The sequence below is a fragment of the Lithobates pipiens genome, unplaced genomic scaffold (genome assembly GCF_037356315.1).
Source record: "Lithobates pipiens isolate NorthernLeopardFrog02 unplaced genomic scaffold, aLitPip1_a1.2 Scaffold_28, whole genome shotgun sequence".
In the NCBI taxonomy this organism is placed as follows: Eukaryota; Metazoa; Chordata; class Amphibia; order Anura; family Ranidae; genus Lithobates; species Lithobates pipiens.
In genome coordinates, this window is record NW_027507789.1 from 36,672,211 (window position 1) to 36,696,497 (window position 24,287).

Consider the following 24,287-nt stretch of genomic DNA (forward strand, 5'->3'; position numbering starts at 1 on the left):
AGGAGAGCTCCGCTCCAGCGACGGGAATCCTTCCGCTTTAGAGATCCCCCGAGCCGGCGAAAACGACAGAAAATCACTCCGGTGAGTCTCCCTACCCTCCGGAGATGTCGCCAAAACGGAGAGGACCCGCGCAGCCCAAAAAACTGCCGGATTTCTTTCCGCCGGCGCCCGCGAATCGAGCCAAGATGGCGCCGGCGGCGGCCTGCATGCCTCCCCTGGATCCTCTTCAGCCTCCACCGGGAGCCCAGCACCCAGCATCGGTCAGGGGAGAAGGTCGCCGGGGACATCTACGCCTCTGAGCAGCAGCCCTGTGAAATCTAGGCCGAGACTATCGGATGCAGCTCTTCAGGTTAGTGCTGAACACAGATCCTCTGCTGACACCAGGGAACTCGCTGAGTGCATCTCTGCCTTTCCTGCCACTAACCAGCCTGTCTCTGAATCAACTCTTAAGGACATGCTTGTCTCCCTGCGGGCTTCCCTACACACGGATTTTATGCAATGTATCAGCAACTTTAAAGTTGAAGTGGGTGAGCTTGCCAGGAGAATGGACCATGTTGAACAAAAAATGGGGGACTTTGCCGTAGCCCACAATACATTAGTGGATGCACATAATGATCAATCCGAGGACATTGCATGGCTCAAATCCAAAATGGCGGACCTGGAAGATAGGTCCAGACGCAACAACGTTAAACTGCGGGGAATCTCTGAGACTGTCTTACCTACCCAGCTTGCCCAACATGTCCAAGACCTTATGAAAACCCTGCTGCCCTGTTTATCAGATCAAGAACTGATCATTGATCGCATTCATCGACTCCCAAAGCCTGCGCACTTACCGGACAACATCCCACGAGATGTTCTGATGCGGGTTCACTTCTTCCATATAAAAGAGCAACTGCTGTCGGCGTTCCAGAGGGAGACCCAGCTTCCAGATAGATTCTCCCACATACACATGTACGCAGACCTCTCCCGATTCACCATGCAGAGACGTAAAACACTCCTGCCTGTCACTAAAGCTCTTCGGAACCACGGAATCCCATATCGGTGGGGATATCCCCTGAAACTGCTGATCACCCACGAGGGCAAGTCCTCTGTGGTCTCTACCCTCCAAGAAGGGCTGGATCTGCTACGTATCTTGGACATTCTTCCCGAGGAACATACCGCACATCTGGCTGCATCCCCACCTGCAAAATTAGATACCCAGGAAGACTGGCAGACAGTGCAGCGAAGAAGAAAGAAGAAAAATAAAAAAAGAGATCCCTGAAGCGGACTGCTGCTACACTCTTATCGACTGAGTTTCCTAGTCGCTGGATGCACTTTGGTGCTCATCCTTGATATACCCCACATCAATGGGCATTCGTAGTGCCTTCAGACCTCCTCGGAGGTCATCTTTTTTATTGTTCCCTGTTTTGAACTTTTGTTTCTCGATTTTTTTTGTTTTTTTACAGCTGTGTTACAGCTCTGTTCTGGTTTGTCTGTGCCCGAACTGCCCTACTTCATTTTGGTCCTTCCATCTCATGCACCTTGGAGGACTCGGACCCTCAGGTGATGTTGGTACTTACCTTAATTGGAATCCCACTTTATCTGTTTTGCATCTGACTGCTATATCCAATGTCGCTCAATTTTGTTTCCTTTAATGTTCATGGCCTAAACCACCCGGTCAAACGGAATTCTGTGTGGAAGGAGGCCTTAAGTCTGGGAGCGGATGTGTTATGTATCCAGGAGACTCACTTTTTAAACTCAGCTGCTCCTAGGTTCCAGCATAAGAGCTTCCCTCACATATTTCGGGCCTCCGCCTCAGAAAAGAAACGGGGGGTAGCTATTGCCATAAAAGACACAGTGGCCTTTTCCTTTTCTGAGGTGCTGACGGATCCTGAGGGGAGGTACTTAATTCTGCTTGCTGAATTGAATAATAAGGCATATACTATTGTGAATCTTTATGCTCCCAATGTACATCAGTTAAGGTTTCTGAACAGGCTTTTTCGCAAGATTAATCAGTGTCGCAGGGGGTCGTTGGTTGTCTGTGGCGATTTTAATATAACGGTCGACTACACACTGGATACTACATCCAGATCCAACCGTCCCTTGCCGAGACTCCAACACCTCTTAGCAGCTGAAGATCTGTACGACGCCTGGAGATGTCAACATGCGAGCGAGAAAGACTATACGTTTCACTCTGCTAGACACAACACTTACACTAGGATCGATTTGATTCTGGTAGATAGGTTGCTACTGCAGGCAGTGTCCTCCTCCACCATCCACGATATCTCGTGGTCAGATCACGCACCCGTATCTATTGCAGTGGTGGAGGGGCACGCTCCGCGCTCAGCCTATGTTTGGAGAGCAAATTCTCAGCTGTTCCAGAACTCCTCGCATGTTGCCGCTATCTCCAAGCACTTATCTGAATTCTTTGAGTTGAATGTCCGCTCTGTACGCAGTCCTACTACACTTTGGTGTGCCCATAAGGCTTTCATAAGGGGTATCATGCTTCAAATTTGCTCTAGGGAAAAGAGAATAAGGCCGCGTACAAACGAGAGGACTGTCCGTCCAACTTAGTCCGCTCGTGTGTGGGCTTCAGCGGACTTTTTCAGCGGACAGTATGGCGGACTAAGTCTTTCGGAATTTCCGTAATATTGTCCGTCCAAACTTGGTTTCAGCGGACAGTCCGCTCGTAAGTAGGCAAGTTGGACGGACTAAGTATGGCGCATGCTCAGAAAGGATTTCCGCGGCCGAAGGTTGCATTGCAGTGTATTGGACGTCGTATTTCTAGTCCCGTCGTACGTGCTGTACACGTCATCGCTCAAGCTTTCAGCGGACTGTATGTTCATCGTGTGTCGTCAAGTCCGTTCATTCAAAAGTAGGACGGACTGTCTGTCGGATTGTCTGACGGACTTAGTTGGGCGGACAATCCTCTCGTGTGTTCGCGGCCTTAGGAATCAACAATTGGACTCTATCCTGGCGGACATTCGGACCTTGGAATCCTCTAACAATCTTAAGCCTGATCCCAACATGGCCCATAAGCTTACTCAGCTCCGTGTTGACCTCCGACGCTTATTGCTTGCTAAATATGATAAACTTGTATATTTCCTTAAGCTGTCGCATTATTCCTCCAGCAATCGTGCTGGCAAATACTTAGCCAACAGAGTGAGGGCAGCTAGGGTCAAGGCCAGGATCCCTTTTATCTACCACCCCGTGACCAAAGATAAGAAACTAAACCCGCAGGAAATAACAGACGCCTTTGCCGACTACTATTCTTCCTTGTATAACTTAAAATTAGATGCAGACACCCCCCAGCCTACAGATGATAGCATACAATCTTTTTTAGCTAGTGTTAATCTCCCCTCTCTTACTAAAGATCAATTAGAACTTCTCAACCAGCCCATCTAACCGGAAGAAATAGGGAAATGCATTAAATCTCTCCCCCTGGGCAAATCTCCAGGTCCGGATGGCCTAACTAATGATTTTTACCGCACATTCTCTGACCTACTTGCCCCAAAGCTCTCGGAGGTATATGCAGAGGCATTTGCCTCGGCCTCCTTTCCCCCTGAGATGCTTGGGGCTTATGTGGTCACAATTCCCAAGCCAGGTAAGGACCCGACTACCCCCTCCAATTTTAGGCCAATATCCCTCCTAAATACAGACGTTAAGATATACGCCAAAGTTCTTGCCCAGAGACTTCTACCCCTCATCCCCTCGCTGATCCATCCGGATCAGACGGGCTTTACACCTGGTCGGCAGGCTTCAGACGCCACCAGGAGGGTTATTGGTGTTATCCAATATGCACGGACCTCTCGGACGCCTTCTCTGCTCCTCTCTTTGGACGCGGAGAAGGCGTTCGACAGGATCCATTGGGGCTACATGGAACGGGTTCTACAGAAGTTTGGCTTTGGTGGGCCGATCCTCTCAGCTATTCTCGCCCTTTATTCCGCCCCTTCGGCACAGGTCTTCACCTCTAATATGTTGTCATCTCCTTTTCCTATCTCGAATGGTACCAGGCAAGGGTGCCCCCTTTCCCCTACAATTTTCAATCTTTTGATTGAACCACTTGCCGAAAAAATTAGATCTCACCCTCAGATTGCAGGCATCCCACTGCAAGAAGGCCACCACAAAATTAACTTATTTGCAGATGATATTATCCTTTTCCTAACCCTCCCACCCTCATCTTTACCTCAGGCCCATCAGGTACTCCAGGAGTTTAGCTTGATCTCCTACTACAAGGTAAATTTCTCCAAGTCCATTATCCTAGACCTAAGCACTAACCCATCCCTCTATACTGATTTGAAGACCACGCTTCCATATACTTGGAGCAAATCCACCATCCCCTATCTAGGCCTTCATTTATCCAGGTCAGCTCAGGATTTGGCGGATGCCAACTTCCCTCCACTTATCGATAAACTATCCAAAGAGGCGAGCAGACTGGCTAGAACTGAGCTCTCATGGTCAGGACGCCTTGCATCCTTTAAGATGCTGCTACTTCCCCAAATTCTGTACATATTTAGAGCGTTGCCGGTCCCCCCCTCTGGGAAACATCTTTCTGGACTTAATTCTCTAATGAATAAACTTATTTGGTGTTCGAGGAGACCGAGAAGTTCCAAGACCCTGTTGACAAAACACAGGCTGGCGGGAGGTATGGGCATGGTGGATCTTAGAGACTACTATCTGGCATCTAGGCTTGTCCAACTGAAACACTGGTTCAACCCTACCCAGGAACCAAGGTGGTGCAGTATTGAAAGAGCCCTCTGCCCTACTCGGGACCTAGGGCTCTTCCTTATTACGGATTCAATTAAGCAGTGGCCCCTTCGTCGGCTTCCTGACACTCTTCGAGCATCTCTGATAGCTTGGAGAGAACTCCTTAAGTCCACCCCACAGATCATTAAACTAGCTGACCTCCCTATCCCTTTACAAGCTCTAGACTTCATCATTCCTAATCTCACGGTAAAGGAATGGGCTGAGAAGGGGATACGGAGGCTGCAAGATCTTTTTCAGGGACCCCTACTGATGCCATTCCAATCCCTCCGATCACGCTTCCATCTGAAACCTACCGATGCCTACAAATATTGCCAAATTTCTCATTTAATGAAGGATAGTAAGACCACACATGTAGTGCTAGCGGATTCTCTTTGGCAATTTTACGCTGCCGTTCCTACCTTACCCAAAGGAATATCTATATTTTATAATTTCTTTCAGCATAAGCTTACCTTTGTTAAATTCCGTCCCTACCTGCGCTGGGAGGAGGACTTGGGGAGGGCCTTCACTGAGGTACAATGGTGCCAGGCATTCAGAGCGAACTATAAAGCCTCCAAATGTGTTGGACACTGGGAGATAGCCCAAAAAATAGCCTTACGGTGGTACCTTACACCATATAGGATCTCGAAATTTGGCCTGGCTAAGTCCTCCCCCCTGTGCTGGAGAAGCTGTGGGGAGGTGGGTAACCTCCTCCACATGTTTTGGTCCTGCAAGCATTTTACCAGTTTCTGGAACGCCATATTCTGTGGTATTTCCAGCATCACTGGTTTCCTCTCCGCCCCTGAACCGGGGTTGGCTATTCTCAATCTTGGCATTGAAAAATATCCACCTAATTTCAGAGTTATAGTATCCCATATTCTTCTGGTATCTAGAACACTGATTGCTAGATACTGGAAAAATAACCAAGCACCCAACGCCTCTGAGGTTTGGGCAACTACCAATGTACACTACACGTATGAATCAACCCTAGCCCTCAGGTTGGGGAAAAAATTAAAGTTTGATAACAATTGGCAAAAGTGGGACACATGGCATAGGAATACTCCAGTTACGTATCCATTAGTGATGGCCGAACGGTTCGCCCGGCGGTCGTTTTGCGGCGAATTTCGGTCGTTCGCGGTCCGCTCGTTCGCTCACCTTTTGCCGTTGTTCGCCCCGGCGGACTTACGTGTTTAATGTGTAAAAGAACTTTGACCTATGATGACACGTCTATCATGGGGTACAGGACAGCCAATTGAGACATGACAGCACATGGACACTTGGACATTTCCCCTAACCTATAAATACACCCGATCCGGTGGCCATTTTACATTCTTTCTTCTGTCACTATAGGGAAAGGTTGCTGTGTGGAGTAGGGAGAGATAAATCGCTAGCTATTTGGTTCACAAAAGTTCTTTTCAGGACTGGTATAGGTGTTAGGTGTATATAGGTTTGCTGTGCTACTGATTCTTGCAGCAGCCTGAGTGTCTTTTGTCAGTTTAGAGAAAGGGAAAGGACGGTGTGTGCTACAGGGAGAGTCAGTTTAGTCGTCATCATCATCATCATTAGCTGTTACTATCAGGTCCACAAAAGAGCTATTCTAGTAACCACTAATTGTTCCAGGCTCCTCTTTTTTGCCACTTTGTATAGGGACAGGAAGGAAGCAGTGTGTCAGGCAGTGAGGGTCAGTTTAAAGACTTGCTGTTACTATTAGTTCCACAAAGGTTCTTTTCAGGACTGGTATCAGTGGTATGGTAATAGGCTTGTACACGTATAATATTCTTTCTTCCAAATATAGAAAGAATATTATACTTGACTGCTGCCCTTCTGCTGCAGTCTGCTAATCATTCACAACTCACTTGTTCCACAAAGCTCTTTATCAGGACTGGTAACTTGGTCTGTGTAGGGTGCTACAGTACATAGGGTTGAGCGAGGTACAGTCTGCTATTCTGTAAGGACCGCTATCGGTCCACAATAGATAGGGTTGAGGTGCACCACTGCTGACCGCTGCCCTATACTGCAGCAGTCCTTCATTGGTATAGGGACTGACGTACAGTCTGCTAATCACTAACACACAACCTGCTTGGTCCACAAAAGTTCCTATAAGGACTGGTAACTTGGTGAAGGGTGCTACAATATATAGGGTTGAGTGAGGTACAGTCTGCTGTTCTGTAAGGACCGCTATCGGTCCACAATAGATAGGGTTGAGGTGCACCACTGCTGACCGCTACCCTATACTGCAGCAGTCCTTCATTGGTATAGGGACTGAAGTACAGTCTGCTAATCACTAACACACAACCTGCTTGGTCCACAAAAGTTCCTATAAGGACTGGTAACTTGGTCTAGGGTGCTACAGTACATAGGGTTGAGTGCGGTACAGTCTGCTGTTCTGTAAGGACCGCTATCGGTCCACAATAGATAGGGTTGAGGTGCACCACTGCTGACCGCTGCCCTATACTGCAGCAGTCCTTCAGCGGTATAGGGACTGACGTACAGTCTGCTAATCACTAACACACAACCTGCTTGGTCCACAAAAGTTCTTATAAGGACTGGTAACTTGGTCTAGGGTACTACAGTACATAGGGTTGAGTGCGGTACAGTCTGCTGTTCTGTAAGGACCGCTATCGGTCCACAATAGATAGGGTTGAGGTGCACCACTGCTGACCGCTGCCCTATACTGCAGCAGTCCTTCAGCGGTATAGGGACTAAGAGTTTTGTCACAGGGTGATTTAAAAAATGACAGGCAGAGGAAGAGGCAGGCCCTTCCGCAGGGGTGGTAGGGGTAGGGCAGGAGCAACAGCCTTGAGCCAAAGTGGAAAGTTGCAGAAGGTGCGTTCAATTACTTTAAAGGACGCACCAGACTTGGTTGAGTGGCTCACTCAGCCTTACTCTTCTGCACCCTCCTCATCCTCTCGATCTGCACCCTCTTCTTCACTCTCTGCTATGTGCACCCCCAAAGACACTACCACCAACAACACCACCACCACCACCACATACCTTCCGCTTGAGTCACAGGAATTATTTTCCGATCCATATCAAGAGGACATTTGTGATGCACAGCCACTCTTGGTATTGGATCAGGAAGAGGAGGTAGCAACAACCGCTACTCAGCAGTCTGACGACAGTACCCAGATCAGCCCAAGGAGGAGTTTGGTCCCCGGTGTTGCTGCCTACTCCGAGATCTCTACTTATAGCGGTGGGGAAGGTGACGTTGATGATGACGTGTCTAGTGATGTCACGTGGGTGCCCACAAGAGAGGAAGAGGAGGGGAGTTCAGAGGGAGATATGGACCAGCATATAGGGAGGAGAAGCAGGAATAACTTACATTGCACAGGAGGGACAAAGCAGACTGCAAATGTATCAGGAGCGAGTCATCGACCATGTACGATCAAATCTGGCGCTTCTTGGACACCGGCACATGGCTCCGCAGTGTGGGCTTTTTTTAACGTGTCCGCTGCTGACAATAGCGTTGCCATCTGCAATCTTTGCAGTCAACGCATTAGTCGCGGTAAGCCCAACACTCACCTAGGGACGACCGCCTTAAGAAGGCACATGAGCAGCCATCACCGAGCCCAGTGGGAGCAACGGAACACACAAAGCCACACTGCAGGCTCTCACCGTCCAGCCTCGTCTTCTACTTCTCCTTCTCCTCTCTCCTCACAATTGTCCTCCACTCCACCTTCCATCACGCCAAGCTCACATTTTTCTGCAAAAAGGCAGGCTTCTGTGGGCCTAATGTTCGAGCGTAAAAAAATGATGACGCCGCATAACCCTCTTGCCCAACGGTTGACGGCTGGCTTATCAGAACTGATAGCCCGCCAACTACTGCCATATAAACTGGTGGACTCGGAGGCCTTTCGCAAATTTGTGGCCATTGGAACACCACAATGGAAGGTCCCAGGAAGGAAGTATTTCTCAGAGAAGGGCATCCCAGAGCTATATGGCCATGTTCAGCGGCAAGTGAATGTATCTCTGGCACACAGTGTCGGTGCCAAGATACATCTGACCACAGACACGTGGTCTAGCAAACACGGGCAGGGAAGGTATATCAGTTTTACTGCCCACTGGGTGAACTTTCTGACGGCCGTCAAGCATGTAACCCGTGGCACCCGTGTAGATTTGGTTTTACCGCCACGGATTGCATGCAGGCCTGACTCTTCTTCTCCTCCTCCTCCTACTCCATCCTCCTCCCTCTCCTCCTCAGCTGCCTCCTCCTTTTCCGCTGCTAGCGTCTCTTCTGCTGCACCGCCCAAGCTCCCCAGAACCTATTCCACATGCCAGGTGAGACGTTGCCATGCCGTGCTGCGTCTGTTGTGCCTGAAAGCCAAGAGCCACACTGGCCCGGCACTCCTTTCAGCTTTACGTTCACAGGCAGATCAGTGGCTAACACCGCTCAATTTGACAGTTGGTAAAGTGGTGTGTGACAACGGTGCCAATCTGCTTAGCGCATTGAAACAGGGCAAAATCACGCACGTGCCATGCATGGCACACGTCTTAAACTTGGTCGTGCAGCGATTCCTTGTCAAATACCCTGGGGTCCAGGACATCTTGCGGCAGGCAAGGAAAATCTCGGCCCATTTCAGAAGATCTTACACGGCCATGGCTCGCCTTGCTGACATTCAGCGGCGACACCATCTGCCGGTCAGACGTCTTATTTGCGATTGCCCGACATGATGGAACTCAACCTTCTATATGCTTGATAGGCTGCTCCAGCAGAAACGTGCAGTTAACGTCTACCTGTATGAACTCTGCGAAAGAAACGGTTCTGGGGAGCTGGGGTTTTTTTCACCGCGCCAGTGGCTGCTCATGCGCGACGCATGCAGACTTCTGCGGCCATTTGAGGAGATCACCAAACTGGTCAGTCGCAGCCATGGCGCCATCAGTGACATGGTACCTTATGCCTTCTTTATGGAGCGTGCATTGCGTCGTGTCATTGATCAGGCTGTGGAGGAGCAGGAGCGGGAAGATGAGGAAGTCGCAATGCTGGATGAATTCCCAGGGGGGGCTACTCTATCTGAGACAAGTCAACAACAGGAGTCTGATGAGGAGTCAGAGGAGGATGGTGCCGGGGCGGATGAGGAGGAGCAAGAAGAGCATGCTTTAAACCTTTCTGGGATCCCTGTTGTGCGTGGATGGGGAGAGGAGAATGAAGAGGACGACATTATCCTGGATGATGAGCAGGAGCCAGGCCACCACACCGCTTCCACTTTAGTGCAAATGGGGGCCTTCATGCTCCAGTGTTTTAATAGGGACCCCCGTATAAAAAGCATAAGGGTCAAGGACCAGTACTGGGTGGCAACGTACTTAGACCCCCGGTACAAACACAAAATGGCGGAAATGTTACCGCCGTCGCAGAGGGCTGTCAGAATGCAGCACTTCAGGCCTTGCTTCGAGAAATGCTGCATTCTGCTTTTGCGTGCGCTGGCAGAGGAGCAATTCCCACTCCCAGAGAAGGATTTGCGGGTACCAATCCAACAGCGCCTGCAAGAAGAGGCCGGTTTGAAGATGTGTTGGTGAATTCGGATATGAGGTCATTCTTTCAGCTGACCCATCGACAGGTGTCATCCGGATCCAGCATCAGGGAACGCCTAGACCGTCAGGTGTCCGACTACATTGGGTTAACGGCCGATGTGGACGCTCTGAGGAGTGATGAACCCCTGGACTACTGGGTGGGCAGGCTTGACCTCTGGCCAGAGCTTGCCCAATTTGCAATCGAACTGTTGGCTTGCCCCTCATCCAGTGTCCTGTCCGAAAGGACGTTCAGCGCAGCAGGGGGGATCGTGACCGATAAGCGTACTCGCCTAGCTCACAACAGTGTTAACTACCTCACATTTATAAAAATGAATGAGGCATGGATCTCGGAGGAATTCAACACATGTGACCAGTAGACCATGTATATGTCTATAAACTATTTTTTTAATCAAGCACACAGACCTTCTTTCTTCATTTGGCTCACTTCCTTGTCCCAAAAAAGCACACCGTACTATATGCCCCTACCCTCCTCTTTGAAGAGGTTGAGCGGTGTCATATTTCTACTGGGGCTGCTTATGATATCCCTGTGCTGTGCTGACTTCCTCCTGGGGGTTCTTATTATGAGGGGATCACACCATCCCTGTGCTGTGCTGAGTTTCTCCTGGGCCTGCTTATTATGAGGGGATCACACCATCCCTGTGCTGTGCTGACTTCCTCCTGGGGGTTCTTATTATGAGGGGATCACACCATCCCTGTGCTGTGCTGAGTTTCTCCTGGGCCTGCTTATTATGAGGGGATCACACCATCCCTGTGCTGTGCTGACTTCCTCCTGGGGGTTCTTATTATGAGGGGATCACACCATCCCTGTGCTGTGCTGAGTTTCTCCTGGGCCTGCTTTCTATGAGGGGATCACACCATCCCTGTGCTGTGCTGACTTACTCCTGGGGCTGCTTACGGTGCTGCTGTCAGTGCTGTATATCACGGTGCTGGTGTGAGTGCTTAATGTCACGGTGCTGCTGTCAGTGCTGTATATCACGGTGCTGATGTCAGTGCTTAATGTCACGCTTCTGATGTCAGTACTCTCTATCACGGTGCTGCTGTCAGTGCTGTATATCACGGTGCTGCTGTCAGTGCTGTATATCACGGTGCTGATGTCAGTGCTTAATGTCACGCTTCTGATGTCAGTACTCTCTATCACGGTGCTGATGTCAGTGCTGTATATCACTGTGCTGATGTCAGTGCTGTATGTCACGGTGCTGCTGTCAGTGCTGTATATCACGGTGCTGCTGTCAGTGCTGTATATCACGGTGCTGATGTCAGTGCTTAATGTCACGCTTCTGATGTCAGTACTCTCTATCACGGTGCTGCTGTCAGTGCTGTATATCACTGTGCTGATGTCAGTGCTGTATGTCACGGTGCTGCTGTCAGTGCTGTATATCACGGTGCTGCTGTCAGTGCTGTATATCACGGTGCTGATGTCAGTGCTTAATGTCACGCTTCTGATGTCAGTACTCTCTATCACGGTGTTGCTGTCAATGCTGTATGTCACGGTGCTGGTGTTAATGCTTTATGTCATGCTGCTGATGTCAGTGCCCTCTATCACGGTGCTGTTGTCAGATGCCTCTATCACGGTGCATGTGTCATTGCTGTATGTCACGCTGCTGGTGATCATCTCCTGCACCCTCTTCTTTGCCTACCCTGGTCCCTGACCTTCCCTCTCCTCCATTGCCTTCATGCGCTCCACAGTCCTGAATTGTCAGAACAATTTCCCATATAAAAAAAGAATGCTTGTAGTTATCGATCCCAAATTCACCTCATACATGTATTATGTCATTGGCCATGTGGTGGGACTATGTTTGCCCTGCTAATAATTACCTCGTGGCTGCAAATTTGACCTAAAGGTTGGCGAAGTTCGCCTCGCATTGAAGTCAATAGGGCCCGCGGCGAACGTTCGGTTTCGCGAATGGTCGGCCTCGTTCGCGTTACGCGTTCGTGAAACGTCCCGTCGGAAGTTCGTCCATCACTAGTGTCCATGACCCGATGACCAATTACCCTTATTAAGTTGCGGGGATCACACGGGACCACTCTTGTGCTTACTTACTCTCAATCTTGGGCATATGACAGACCAGTTTTTGATAGTTTCTTTCTTTTTTTTTTTTTTTTTCCTTTTCCCTTGTTTCTTTTTTTTCTATCACATGTTATACTCAGTTTAATTCCGAGTTTGATCACCCAATATCTCATCCACCTCTCCATCATTCTCCGTCCTCCCCCCTGTCTGTTTACTACTTTGATTCTGAACAGTTGAGCGAGTGTATGGCGGGGGGGAGGCTCGGTCGTCCCCCTTCCTCCCCCCCCATTTCACACTGATCTTTTTTCGGTGTGGTGGGTGGGCGGGATCTGGGGGCTGAGGGGTAGGACTGGCAATAGACGCTTATCGGTATACAGACATATAGCCAATCTGACGATAGTGATACACATACTATATGGGCTTGGTCTTAGGCGTGGGCCGCTGATCCACCCTCTGCTCCCGGTCCCCCCTCTTATTTCTTTATTTCTTTGTTTCTTGTTTCTTGATATGATACAACGGTAGGGGGGAGGTGGAAATTACCTTGCGATTATTTTGTGATTATTTTGTGATCATTTCCTGATTACTTTGTGATTTGTATTTTGATTATACTGTGAAATTCTCTTAATAAAAACTATTTACAAAAAAAAACAATTACAAAAGATCAAATGAACAGTCTTAACACAAGAAAACATTTAAACTAAATGTTACTAGTGTATGTACACCTTCCACTAGTACCCGCTCAACCTCCCGCATCGTCTGCTCATGCATGCTCTCCCATACAGGGATTGGTGACCTGCTATGCCCACCAGACACAAACGACCACCGGCCGGCACACTGGGGTCGGCCCTGGTACCATGTGATCATTGTGACCAATCACAGCGAGCACATGAATAGTAGTAAACAATGCTGTCATTGTTTACTACTGTGTGAGCTCTGTGATTGATCACAGCGATCACATGGTACCAGGGCTAATCACAGCTGCCCTGTACCATGTGACAGCTGTGACCAATCATGGCATCACAGTATTACACAAGGTTTCATAATCCCAAAACCAATCACAGTAGTACACAATGTTTTATTAATGAAACCGTTACACAGTGTTTACCAATAGGTATGGGCAGACAGCTATACTGAAAGTCTGCAGGAGCCTGACATCTGTTGATCGTAGCTGCAATACTCTGCAGGCATTAAAAAATAATAATAATATAAATGCAAATTTTTTTTACTTGCAAAAATATATGCATTTATTTTTTTAAAGGAGAACTTAGCCTTTACCAATCATCTTATAGGGACAAACGCTGGCCATACACTGATCAATATTTTGATCAGTGTGTGGACTCCCCCACACTGTATAATCAATAATCAATTTTTGTTGTAGGGACATGTTGGAATTTTTTTTATTTTTTTTGATCAGGAGCTGCAGTCAGTTCCAGTGTTCAGTGTACTCTGACACCTGCGGGTGCTGCTGTCAGAATACAATGTCAAATGAGGGGAATTCCTCCTTCCATCTTGGTTGTGTGGATAAAGACATAAAGACAGAAAGAGATCCGTGGGAGGTTAATGTCCATACTGAGTACCCAATGACAGTCTGTGAGAGGAGGACACGCGCATCTCATATTTCGGTACTCGGGTTTCCCACAGCAGCCTGCAACACAGCGACGCCAGGCTGCTGGGGATGACGTCAGTGGGAGACAGGAAAAGAGGGCGAGGCTAACGCCCACGGCTACTTTCGGCTGCTTTTGGCTCTGTTCAGAGAGGCAGGGCACGGTGCGACACGCGGATGACGTCATCGCCCAATAATCGATTGTGCCAGTCGCAGCATTGTGGACTGCTGAATCGCGATGCATCGATGCTGCAAGTAAATTTAAAACCCTTTAAAAGGTGACTTTTGAAGGCAATTGGTTCCACTAGATTTTAGTAGTTGGGGTATCGGAGTAAAGGAGGCTGAATACAAATGCACGCCACACTTTTCACATATTTATTTGTAAAAAAAATTGAAAACCATTTATCATTTTTCTTCCACTTCACAATTATGTGCCACTTTGTGTTGGTCTATCGCATACAATCCCAATAAAATACATTTATGTTTTTGGCTGTAACAAGACAAAATGTGGAAAATTTCAAGGGGTATGAATACTTTTTCAAGGCACTGTAGTATAAGTAATTGCATATGGCCGACACTTTACATATTGTACATTTACAACAGTCCCTGTCCTCAAGAAACTGAAAATCTAAGGTCCCTATGGCTTCATTCACATCTAGGCGATTTGAATTCCAGAATCGTGGTAAAATGCGGGATGCGTTTGCGATGCCATTACAGTGTGATGTTGCTGCGATTGTCACATGGTAAATGGCTGAAAAATCTTAATACGCGACGCTGTTGCTCAAAAGAAGCTCCTGCTCCTTTTTTTTTTTTTTTGTAATTCTTTTATTTATTTAATGCGGAAGAAATAACAGGCACATGGACAATCATAATAAAACATACAGAATTTCAAACATAGAGCTTACAGTATCACTCAGGTGGGACATATATAGAGACCACCCCCAACACAGGCTTAAAACGAAACAAGAAAAACATTCCCAGACCGGGGGCTAGAGTCCTTCTCCAGACCTCCAACATCAATTAGCAAACCAATCCCACCTAGGTGAGCAGCAATCATCGCATGGCCATGTATTACAGTGAGATGGACAAATTTTTGTGTTATAAAGAAAGGGAAAAGGAGGGAGATGGGCGATGAGCCCCAGGCGGACAGAACAAACACTCGTTGAAAACCGGTCAGTCCCAGGGAAGCCCACAACCCACTACTGTCCGCCAGGGCTAACCGGCAGGATCTAAGCATGAAAAATAAAGGCTGAGAAAGCAAAACGGTAAGGGGAAAGGGGGGTACGGAAGGAAGAGACTACAGGGGGAAACAGAGAGAAAGGGGAGCCAGGGAGAAGGAAGGGGTATCAGAACAGAGAGACAGACCACGTAGAAGAAACACAGAGAAGGCTCCAGGCGAGCGAAAGCGAGGAAGGCAAACAGAAAAGAGCGAAACAGGGACCGTGAGTACCACCCGACCGCGGGGGGGGGGGGGGGGGGGGGAGCGAAGCCAGCCGACAGAGACCCTCTCTCAACGGGCATTTAAAGCTACCACCCGAAGGTAAGCCTCAGTGTAGGTGAAATGATTCCAAGGCCTCCAAGTCTCACGAAAGGCCTCCTCCCTATTATGAAGCGTCGCTGTGAGGTCTGCCATATCTCTTAATTCATTCACTTTAGAGAACCATAGAGCCATAGCCGGTGGGTTCTCCGATCTCCAGCACAGAGGGATACAGGCCTTCGCCGCGTTAAGCAGCTGAATAGTCAACGAGTTCCTGTACTTTTTAATGGAACGGTCCGACAAGTGCAGCAGGCAGGCCGCAGGGTTCCCCTCCAGAGAAACACCAGTCAGACGACTGATCGTGTCGGTCACCCCGTGCCAGAAGGGTACCAGCTTGGGACAGGCCCAGAAAACGTGCAGCATCGTTCCCTCTGCCTCCCCACAACGCCAGCAGCATGCCGACACCTGGAGGAAGATGCGGTGGAGAACGGATGGGACTCTATACCACCGAGTTGTGATCTTGTAGCACGTCTCCTGAACCCGTGTGGCCATAGAGGATTTCTGTGCAAAATGGAGAATTTTCTGCTCTCCTGCTCCTTTTTGAGCGACAAGCTTTGTGCATTGCGTTTTTGCAGCGATTACAGCGTTTTTTATCGCTGCAAAATTGCACCACGATTGGGGTGCCATTAATAAGTAATGGCATTGCAAACGCGTCCGGCTCATGATTCAAATCGCCTAGGTGAGAAAGGAGCCTACGTAACTCACATACATATTCACACACTATATACACATGCACATACTAGAGCCTATTTGGGCAGAAGCCAATGAACCTACTGGCAAGCCTTTGGCATGTGGAAGGAAACTAGAGTACCAAGAGGAAGCCCATGCAAGCATAGGGAGAACATGCAAACTCCATGCACATAGTGTCCTGGTTGGGATACAACCTAAGACCCCGTTAAAGTGTTCGGGTTTGACTTGAAGAAAAAGGTGGCAACTCTACCCTATGCTTATATGCTGCAAATAGTTTCCTTTGGCACTGCAAAGGATTGCAAAATTGTTTTGCAAAGGATTAAATAATTCTAATATAAACAGCTTGAGACAGCTGTTGCTTGCGGGAAATAAAACTATATTTGCCAGAACAAACAATTGAGACATCATCACAAAGTCAGGTGTCCCATAAACAGGTTAATCATACAAATGAGCAATTACAGTACGTTGGTGACCCTGCTGCTGTTAAAAAAAAAAGAAAAAAAAGCTAAGCCAGCCTGTCGAAGAAGAAAAAGCTTTTTACTTGCTTGTACAATGCGTGGTATGTTAAATCTTTGCTCTCCGGGCACCACGTCTAACGCGTTCTGGGTTCAGATGCGGTGGGGCTGCCTTAGGCGGCTATTTGAGCATAGTATTACCGCATGACAAGGCAAAATGCCTTGCCTCATCTGTGCCTGGTTCACACCACCACTGGTTCACATCACTAAGTACTGCATGCAGCAATCAATTGCCTTACACTGAGTGGCGGGCAATTAAACTTTATGGTGTGTCTGCATGACATTTCATAAAAAAAAAAAAAAAAAAGTACGATGTGCATTGTAACACAGCGCCTGGTGTGAATGTTACCTACCAAAGGACAGTGAACTGATCCTTTGCTTAAAGCGCAGTTACACCCAAAAGTGGAACTTCCACTCATTTGTCTCCTTGCCCCCTCCGGTGCCACAATTGGCACCTTTCTGGGGGGGAAGGGGGGACAGGATACCTGTCTTTGACAGGTATCCTGTTCCCACTTCCGGGAGTCCGGGCAGTGGTCCGTGACATCAACGCGGGGCTCCCTCCTCCTTCCCTGACACCGGGCCAGTAGGAGAAAGGAGCAGGGCCTCACACATGCGCAGTAGGGTTCCCGGTATTTAGCCGTAAGGCTACACTGCTGGATACCCTTATCTGCAATGTCGGCGGCAGCACCTGATGGAAACATCAGCTACGGTGCTGACATTGCTGGACTCCAGGACAGGTAAGTGTCCTATTGTTAAAAGCCAGCAGCTGCAGTATGTGTAGCTGCTTTTAATTTTTTTTTGGGCGGACCTCCACTTTAAGAACATGTCCCCCCCAGGCGGAGGCTTGTAGCATTCTATATATCCCTTTCCTGTGTTTTCTATGGCTTTGTTCTGCTGCAGCACCAACTGAAAACTCTTGTGTATCAACTTCCCTCGAAAAGAAAAAAAATGACACAGGGTCGTCTGTGGAAGCCCTATCCATTGTTATATGGCAGCACTCAGTTCTTGCGATTGTCTTTACATGCATCATGCATTGAATTGTAGTAGAAGGGTGAATGCCAACACTTCACACGCAGCTAGTACAGCTATTTCCTGGGGATCTGGCAGTGGCACAAGACAATCGGAGCATGGAAGAAGTGAAAGGATTAGAGGTAGACATGTGCACTGCCAAAAAATTCATTTGTTTTTCGTTTTATTCGTTTTTTGTTTTTTCAAAATTCGGAAATCCAGAAATTCGAAAATAAGAAAGAAAATCTAAAAACTCTAAATAATAATTAATAATAAAAAAATAACTATTAAATTATAAGTATTGGACTTTCCTTTCAAATTTGGTTGTTAGTGAATGTAAGGAATACAATTTATCTGAAGTTATGAATTATCCGAAATAACGAATGCTGCATCTAAATGGAACGGAACAAATAAATAATAAAAAGTAAATTGTTACATTCCATTTGTTTAGATACGGCATTCGTCATTTTGGATAATTTGTAACTTCAGATAAATTTGTTACGTTCACTAACAAATTTGAAAGAAAATTCCAATACCTATAAGTTAATAGTTTAGTAATAGTTAAGTTATTATTAGTTAATTATTATTTCAGATTTTCGGGTTTTCGTTCTTTTGAATTTTTAGATGTTCATTCTTATTTTCAGTTCTTCGGATTTTCAAATTTATTAATTTTCGAAATTTTGAATATTCAGAAAAATTTGTTAAATCGTTTTTTGTTAATTCGGATATTTCCAAATTAACCAATTTGTCGAAATTAGTTAAAAAATTAATTCGGAATGAAACAAATTTCACATGTCTAATTAGAGGATGATCATTGTGCATGCAATGAATCAAACGTTTCCCTTGTCCTAGTATGGGGAATGTAAAGGCTCAAACACAGCCACGTTGACATACTGTGGAAAAACTGGTTATGGCAACCTCAGTGTACTGAAGTAAATCTAGTATGAACAGGGAAGGCATATTCGTGATCCTAGGCATAACTTTCTAAGAACCCTTCACATAATTGATGAGTGCCGATTTTCTAATGTGGTAACATAACATAAGTTAAATATTTGATATAAAGTGTATCTTGTTCTAATGAAACATGTTATTTATTCTGCAGCTGGAGATCAAGAATCATGTCTTCTTCAGTCCCATTAACTGGGATGATCTGTATCAAAAGAAGATTCCCCCACCTTATAACCCCAATGTGGTGAGTGAATGTAATCCTGCAATATCTAATTAATCTTTTTTGAAGAAGGTTGGTCTTAGTACTTGTTCATACTTCTGCTGTGATAATGCATGCACCGCAATACGCTATATGAGCATTGAGGTGCACTGCGTTATTTCAAATGGGTCCCAGTGCTGGAGAAATAATGCTTTGTGGCATGCTGTAATGCAGGTGGGATGTGCCAACACATTACACCAGTAGAACACAACACTCAGAGCACTGTTTTGTGGCTTAAAGTGTAACTGTAGCATTGAGTACAGATGTATAGAGTAAGAAACAGGGGTCTACTTATCAATCAAAAAATTTCTGTGACAGACTCCATACAAAAATCCACAGAGTTTATTGATTAAAATTTAAAGTGGTGTTCCACCCCAAAAAAAAAAAATCATTAATGTGCATTAATTAATGCCTGTTGCTAGGGGGTCCCTGGTAATCTGCCTCCTTCAGCGTGGGCTCTTGACGTCACTTCCCTCGGCACAGGAAGGGAGATCAGCTCTGCCCCCTCCCTCTAGCATACTAGCTCATTATGAATTACTTGCCTGAGATCAAAGCCCCGGCATCGCCCCTCGTTCGCCTCCCCTGACGCTGGCATCTATCCCGGAATGACTTCTGTGTATTGATGACATCACTCCCACGCATTAGCTTCCTTTTGACCCAACTTGATCCCTAGACAATGGATCTGTGAATAGCCCCCCAGCTAAGCTTAGCTGGGACTTCGGTGTCTTCACAAGTGCTTCTCTGGCACTCCTGCTCCACGGGCAGAGCCCATTCACAGCGGTCTCCTCCTTCAGGACTGGACCCAGGAACACTTAATTCTGCTAGCCAAGGCCTCGGACTGTTTATGAGCTCTCTCCGCCTTCTTGACACACCACCCAAGGGGTTGGCTGAGGTTCCATAAATATTCAGGCTGCCTGTTCTTCTCTAGCTCCCACTATATTTCTAGAAGACAGGGGGAAGTAACAGAACAACAAATTGTGAAACACTGAGCAGTCCTAACCAATCAATCCCTGCTCCACTGATTACATAAGAGCTAAACTAAATTTGCCTAGCAGCCTACGCAATACTAGGAGGGTGCTACAACTGGTAAACACCCAGCACTTGAATACATTATAAATCACATTTGTAGACTTAACTGAGCACTATTGACTAAAATGGTAGGTCACAAAATTATCAGAGTTAAACGGTGACTTATGGAAATAGGTATATGATCTTTATATCTGTGTTTTTCCAATAAGGACTACATAGCTCCCAACTGTCCCTGATTTCAAGGGACTGTCCCTGATTTGGAACAATGTCCCTCTGTCCATCATTCCTCCTCATTTGTCCCTCATTTTTGTCTGATCTATATAGTTGTATATAAAATGCACTATTTATCTTTCAAAAAGTGTTTGCCAGTGCTAAACCTTATATCCAATTTCTAAATTGCTGCATTTGTGAATACCAAAAGCCAATATAAATATTGAATGAATAGTGAATAGTTTCTTTTTATACAATTCTCCTTTAAGGGGGTCGTGGTAGGGGTGTGCCCTATGTCTACATACTTTTGCTAATAGGTGTCCCTCATTCCCATTTCAGAAAGTTGCGATTTATGGGAATAAAAATAAAGATCTGTGGTATATTTAGCAGTTAGGATATGGTGACTGATTAACCAAAACTGTAGAGTGCAAAATATGGCGCAACTCTGGATAGAAACCAATCCGCTTTCAGGTTTTGTTGTCAAAGCTTAATTGAACAAGCTGAAGTTAGAAGCTGATTGGCTACCATGTACAGCTGCACCATATTAGGAAATCAACTCTACAGAATCAATCAGCTGGAAATTTTAAGTAAATAAAATGGTCAAACCTTTCTCCTTGCAGGCTGGTCCAGCTGATCTACGTCACTTTGATCCAGAATTCACACAGGAGGCCGTGCCGAATTCTCTGAGCCGCACACCCGACCTGGCCCTCTGCAGTTCCAGTTGCTCGAATGCTTTTTATGGCTTTTCCTATGCACAAAGTGAGGATGACTTTTTGAGTGGAGATAATCATGCAAACAGTGATTTTATAGGACAATAAATAATTCCATTTGGGTGAACGAACAACTCCACACTCTCATCGGCAGATGAAATGAACGATTATTCCTAAAGATTGGTGCATGTGTCCTTTGATGTGTAATGCAGACCAGTCTTGAACCATTATATTGACTGATGAACAGAGATGAAGACAGACAAGTGTTTGTAAGCTCAAACTTCTAATGTTGATCAATTTAATAAGTACTGTATAATTAACAGTAGCAGTAATTGGCTTGCCATTTTGAGTTCATTGTAAATAGTGCACCCAAGCCATGTCATCCTCTTTGCTACTTATGTGGTTTAATAATACCTTTCAGAGTCTGTCCATGACAAGTAAAAGAGTAGAAAACATTCCTCCATTAGATGGATAATGTCCAGTGGTGGGGCTGCTCTATAGGACTCGCCTACCAACTGTAAGGAATCTGCTACATCAGTCTTGAAAGCCTCAGTACTAGTTGGCTTTCTTTATTTGCAACCTACTCCAACACAATCACTTTCTCATAGATCTGTGGAATTCACCAGTCTGTGGTGTCCAAGGGGATAGTGGCTGCTGTACCTTACTCTGCTACTGAAGGATTTGCCTTTTTCATTAATTTTTTGACTGATCAGAAAACACATTTACCTACCATCAAGTGCCATTGTGCCACATATTCTTTATAGCAAATTTTGTCAATGGCAGTGGAAGACCAGCCTAATTCTGTGTACACACGGCTGGACTTTTCGACAGCAAAGGTCCGACGGAACAAATCCGGCAGACAATTTTGACCGTGTGTGGGCTTCATCGGACCTTTGCTGTCGAAAAATCAGATGGACTTTAGATTTAGAACATGTTTCAAATCTTTCCTACCGACTCGACTCCGGCCGAAAAATCCATTCGTCTGTATGCTAGTCCGACAGACGAAAACCAATGCTAGGGCAGCTATTGGCTACTGGCTATGAACTTCCTTATTCTAGTCTAGTCGTACGTCATCATGGTCCAATCTGTCGGACTTTGGTGTGATTGTGTGTAGACAAGTCCGATTCGACGAAAGTCTGTTGAAAAGTCTGATGGAATTCGTGTGTACATGGCATAAGACCCCATACACACTATACAACTTTTATTGTCTGATTTCCTTCATATTTACCAAAACCATGTAGTGCAAGGGACTGCCTTACTGCATACAAACTCTTAAGGTTTGACCGTATATGGTTTTTTATGCTTTTGGTAAATTTGAAGGAAAACATCCACAGAAAATTGTATAGTGTGTATGGGGTCTAACTCTAGCTGTTCTTGAACACGTTTCCACCCACCTATCTTGCATACCCTGTATAAAAAAAAATCTGTGTACTTACCTATTTTTATCCAGTCACTTGATCCAGCAGCTCCAGGTCCCCTGTGTCAGTGAGTGGCTGCTGCAGGGGAGAAGGAGGGAGCACCGACAACGTCCAGGCCATGGGAGTCTATGGTTGACATCATGGAGCCAGGAATTCACAGCCATTGTTGAGGGCTCCTTTATACAGGGGAGGAAAAGCTGCTGAATCACGTGACTAGTACGGCCTGGAAAAAAAAAAGTAAATGTTTTTAAACAGGGAACGTATCAATCCCACTATATCGCACCTCAAGTAGGAGCCGCATACTAGGGGGCACCCTCAGGGGCCACTGACAGCCTCCTCAGCTCTCCATCTTTCATCGGACTTCCCCTGCTTGCCTGACCCATGAGTATTTATGAGGTACCTGCCCCCTGCCAGCCCATATACTGGTTATTGGCTGGGGCCTTCATCAGTACTCCAGGCAGCTCCTCCTAAACTCCACCTTCTACTTCTGGAAGCTTCTCCAAGGTTCCGGGGAGTTACCAGAGATGCTGCTTGCTGAGTCTTTCAGCCTCCACTCAGTCACTCAGCCCTGACCCAGATTCAACCCAGGCCTGTGCTACACCACATATTCTCATTTTGGCAATGCCAATGGAAGAAAAAGATGACTCTAACTGTTCCCCCTCTCCACCCATCTATCCTGCATATCCTGTATATATGTGTGTATATATATATATATATATATATATATATATATAAAATCTGTCTACTTGCCTATTTTTAATCCACTCCATTCTGGTCATGTGATCCAGTCACTCCAGCTTGCCTGTGTCAGTGACCAGTTCCTGCAGGGGAGAGGAGGGGGGAAAAAAGCATTTATAAATGAGGGTCAGCACAGGGCCTCCAAGGGTCATCGGCCAGCTAATGGTCGCTATGACACAGCACTTTATAATCTTTTAATTAACGCTCAACCAAGCAATTCTGCCTGTAGCTTCTTGTTCTACATTGCATTCTTCTATAACTAGACCAAATAAATACATTTACAGACATTTACATGCTCAAAAAAAAAAAAAATACCATTTGTCAGTGTCTTGTCTTTAGTTAATCTACAATGCTTTAAAAAAAAAAAGTGTTATAATTATAAGGATGCCTACAGGCAAGATAGCAAACGGATATAAAACTTACTAAAACACACAACAGCTGACTGACTTTGTCAGGTCTATGGCTTGATTTATACAGACTTCAGCTTGTATAAAAGCAGTGTGAACATCAGAGGTTACAGTAAGCTTTGTCGAAGCTTTTAAGCTACCATTCTTCACCAGTTAGTAAATCTTGAACAGAGATCCTAATGGGAGCGCTGATTGATACTTTAAACAAGCTGCTAGCATGCTTCAGCACCACTTGAAGCTTGCCAAAAGTCTGCTAGCAGCTTGTTTAACTGCTTAAGGACTGCCTCCTGCACATATACGTCGGCAGAATGGCACGGCTGGGCACAATCACATACCTGTACGTGGCTCTTTAAGTGCCCAGCCGGTCCTGAGCTCCGTGACCCTGGGCGCGAGACCCGTGGACCTGATCTGTTGTAGGGAAAGACTATCAGTGATGTCACATGCCAGACCACGCCCCCCTACAATAAAAAAAAAACATAACGCCACACATAACCCCTCCTCGCCCCCTAGTGGTTAACTCCTTCACTGCCCGTGTCATTTACATAGGAATCAGTGCATTTAAATAGCACTGATTGCTGTATAAATGACAATGGTCCCAAAAATGTGTCAAAAATGTCCGATGGATAAAGAAGGTAAACTAAAAGAAACTGATAAATATTTAAATAAGGCGAGACTCCCCAGGATCAGTGAAATTGATAAAGAATATTTAGAAAACCCCATAACGGAAGCAGAAATAAATGAGGTATTAGCGGAATCAGCTCCTGGGAAAAGCCCGGGACCAGACGGTCTGACAATTAGTTACTACAAGAGGTTTAAGAATATACTAGTACCGAAACTCTGTAAGTATATGAACGGGATTGGGACAGAATACGCCATGAGTAAAGAGGCGCTATCTGCCTCAATAACGATCATACGGAAAGAAGGAAAAGACGAGACCAAGTGCGCAAGTTACAGAC

General features: G+C 46.3%; 1 protein-coding gene across 2 annotated transcripts in view; it reads left to right on the forward strand.

The window, feature by feature from the left end:
• Positions 1–23,840, forward strand: part of SGK2 (serum/glucocorticoid regulated kinase 2) — a 102,395-nt gene extending 78,555 nt beyond the window's left edge. For both annotated transcript variants that reach the window (XM_077459091.1, XM_077459092.1), the window contains exons 11-12: positions 18,715–18,804; positions 20,679–23,840. In XM_077459091.1, the coding sequence (XP_077315217.1) occupies positions 18,715–18,804; positions 20,679–20,876 (288 nt within the window). In that variant the 3' untranslated portion in view covers positions 20,877–23,840. The remainder of the gene's footprint in view (positions 1–18,714; positions 18,805–20,678) is intronic.
• Positions 23,841–24,287: the final 447 nt, after the last annotated feature.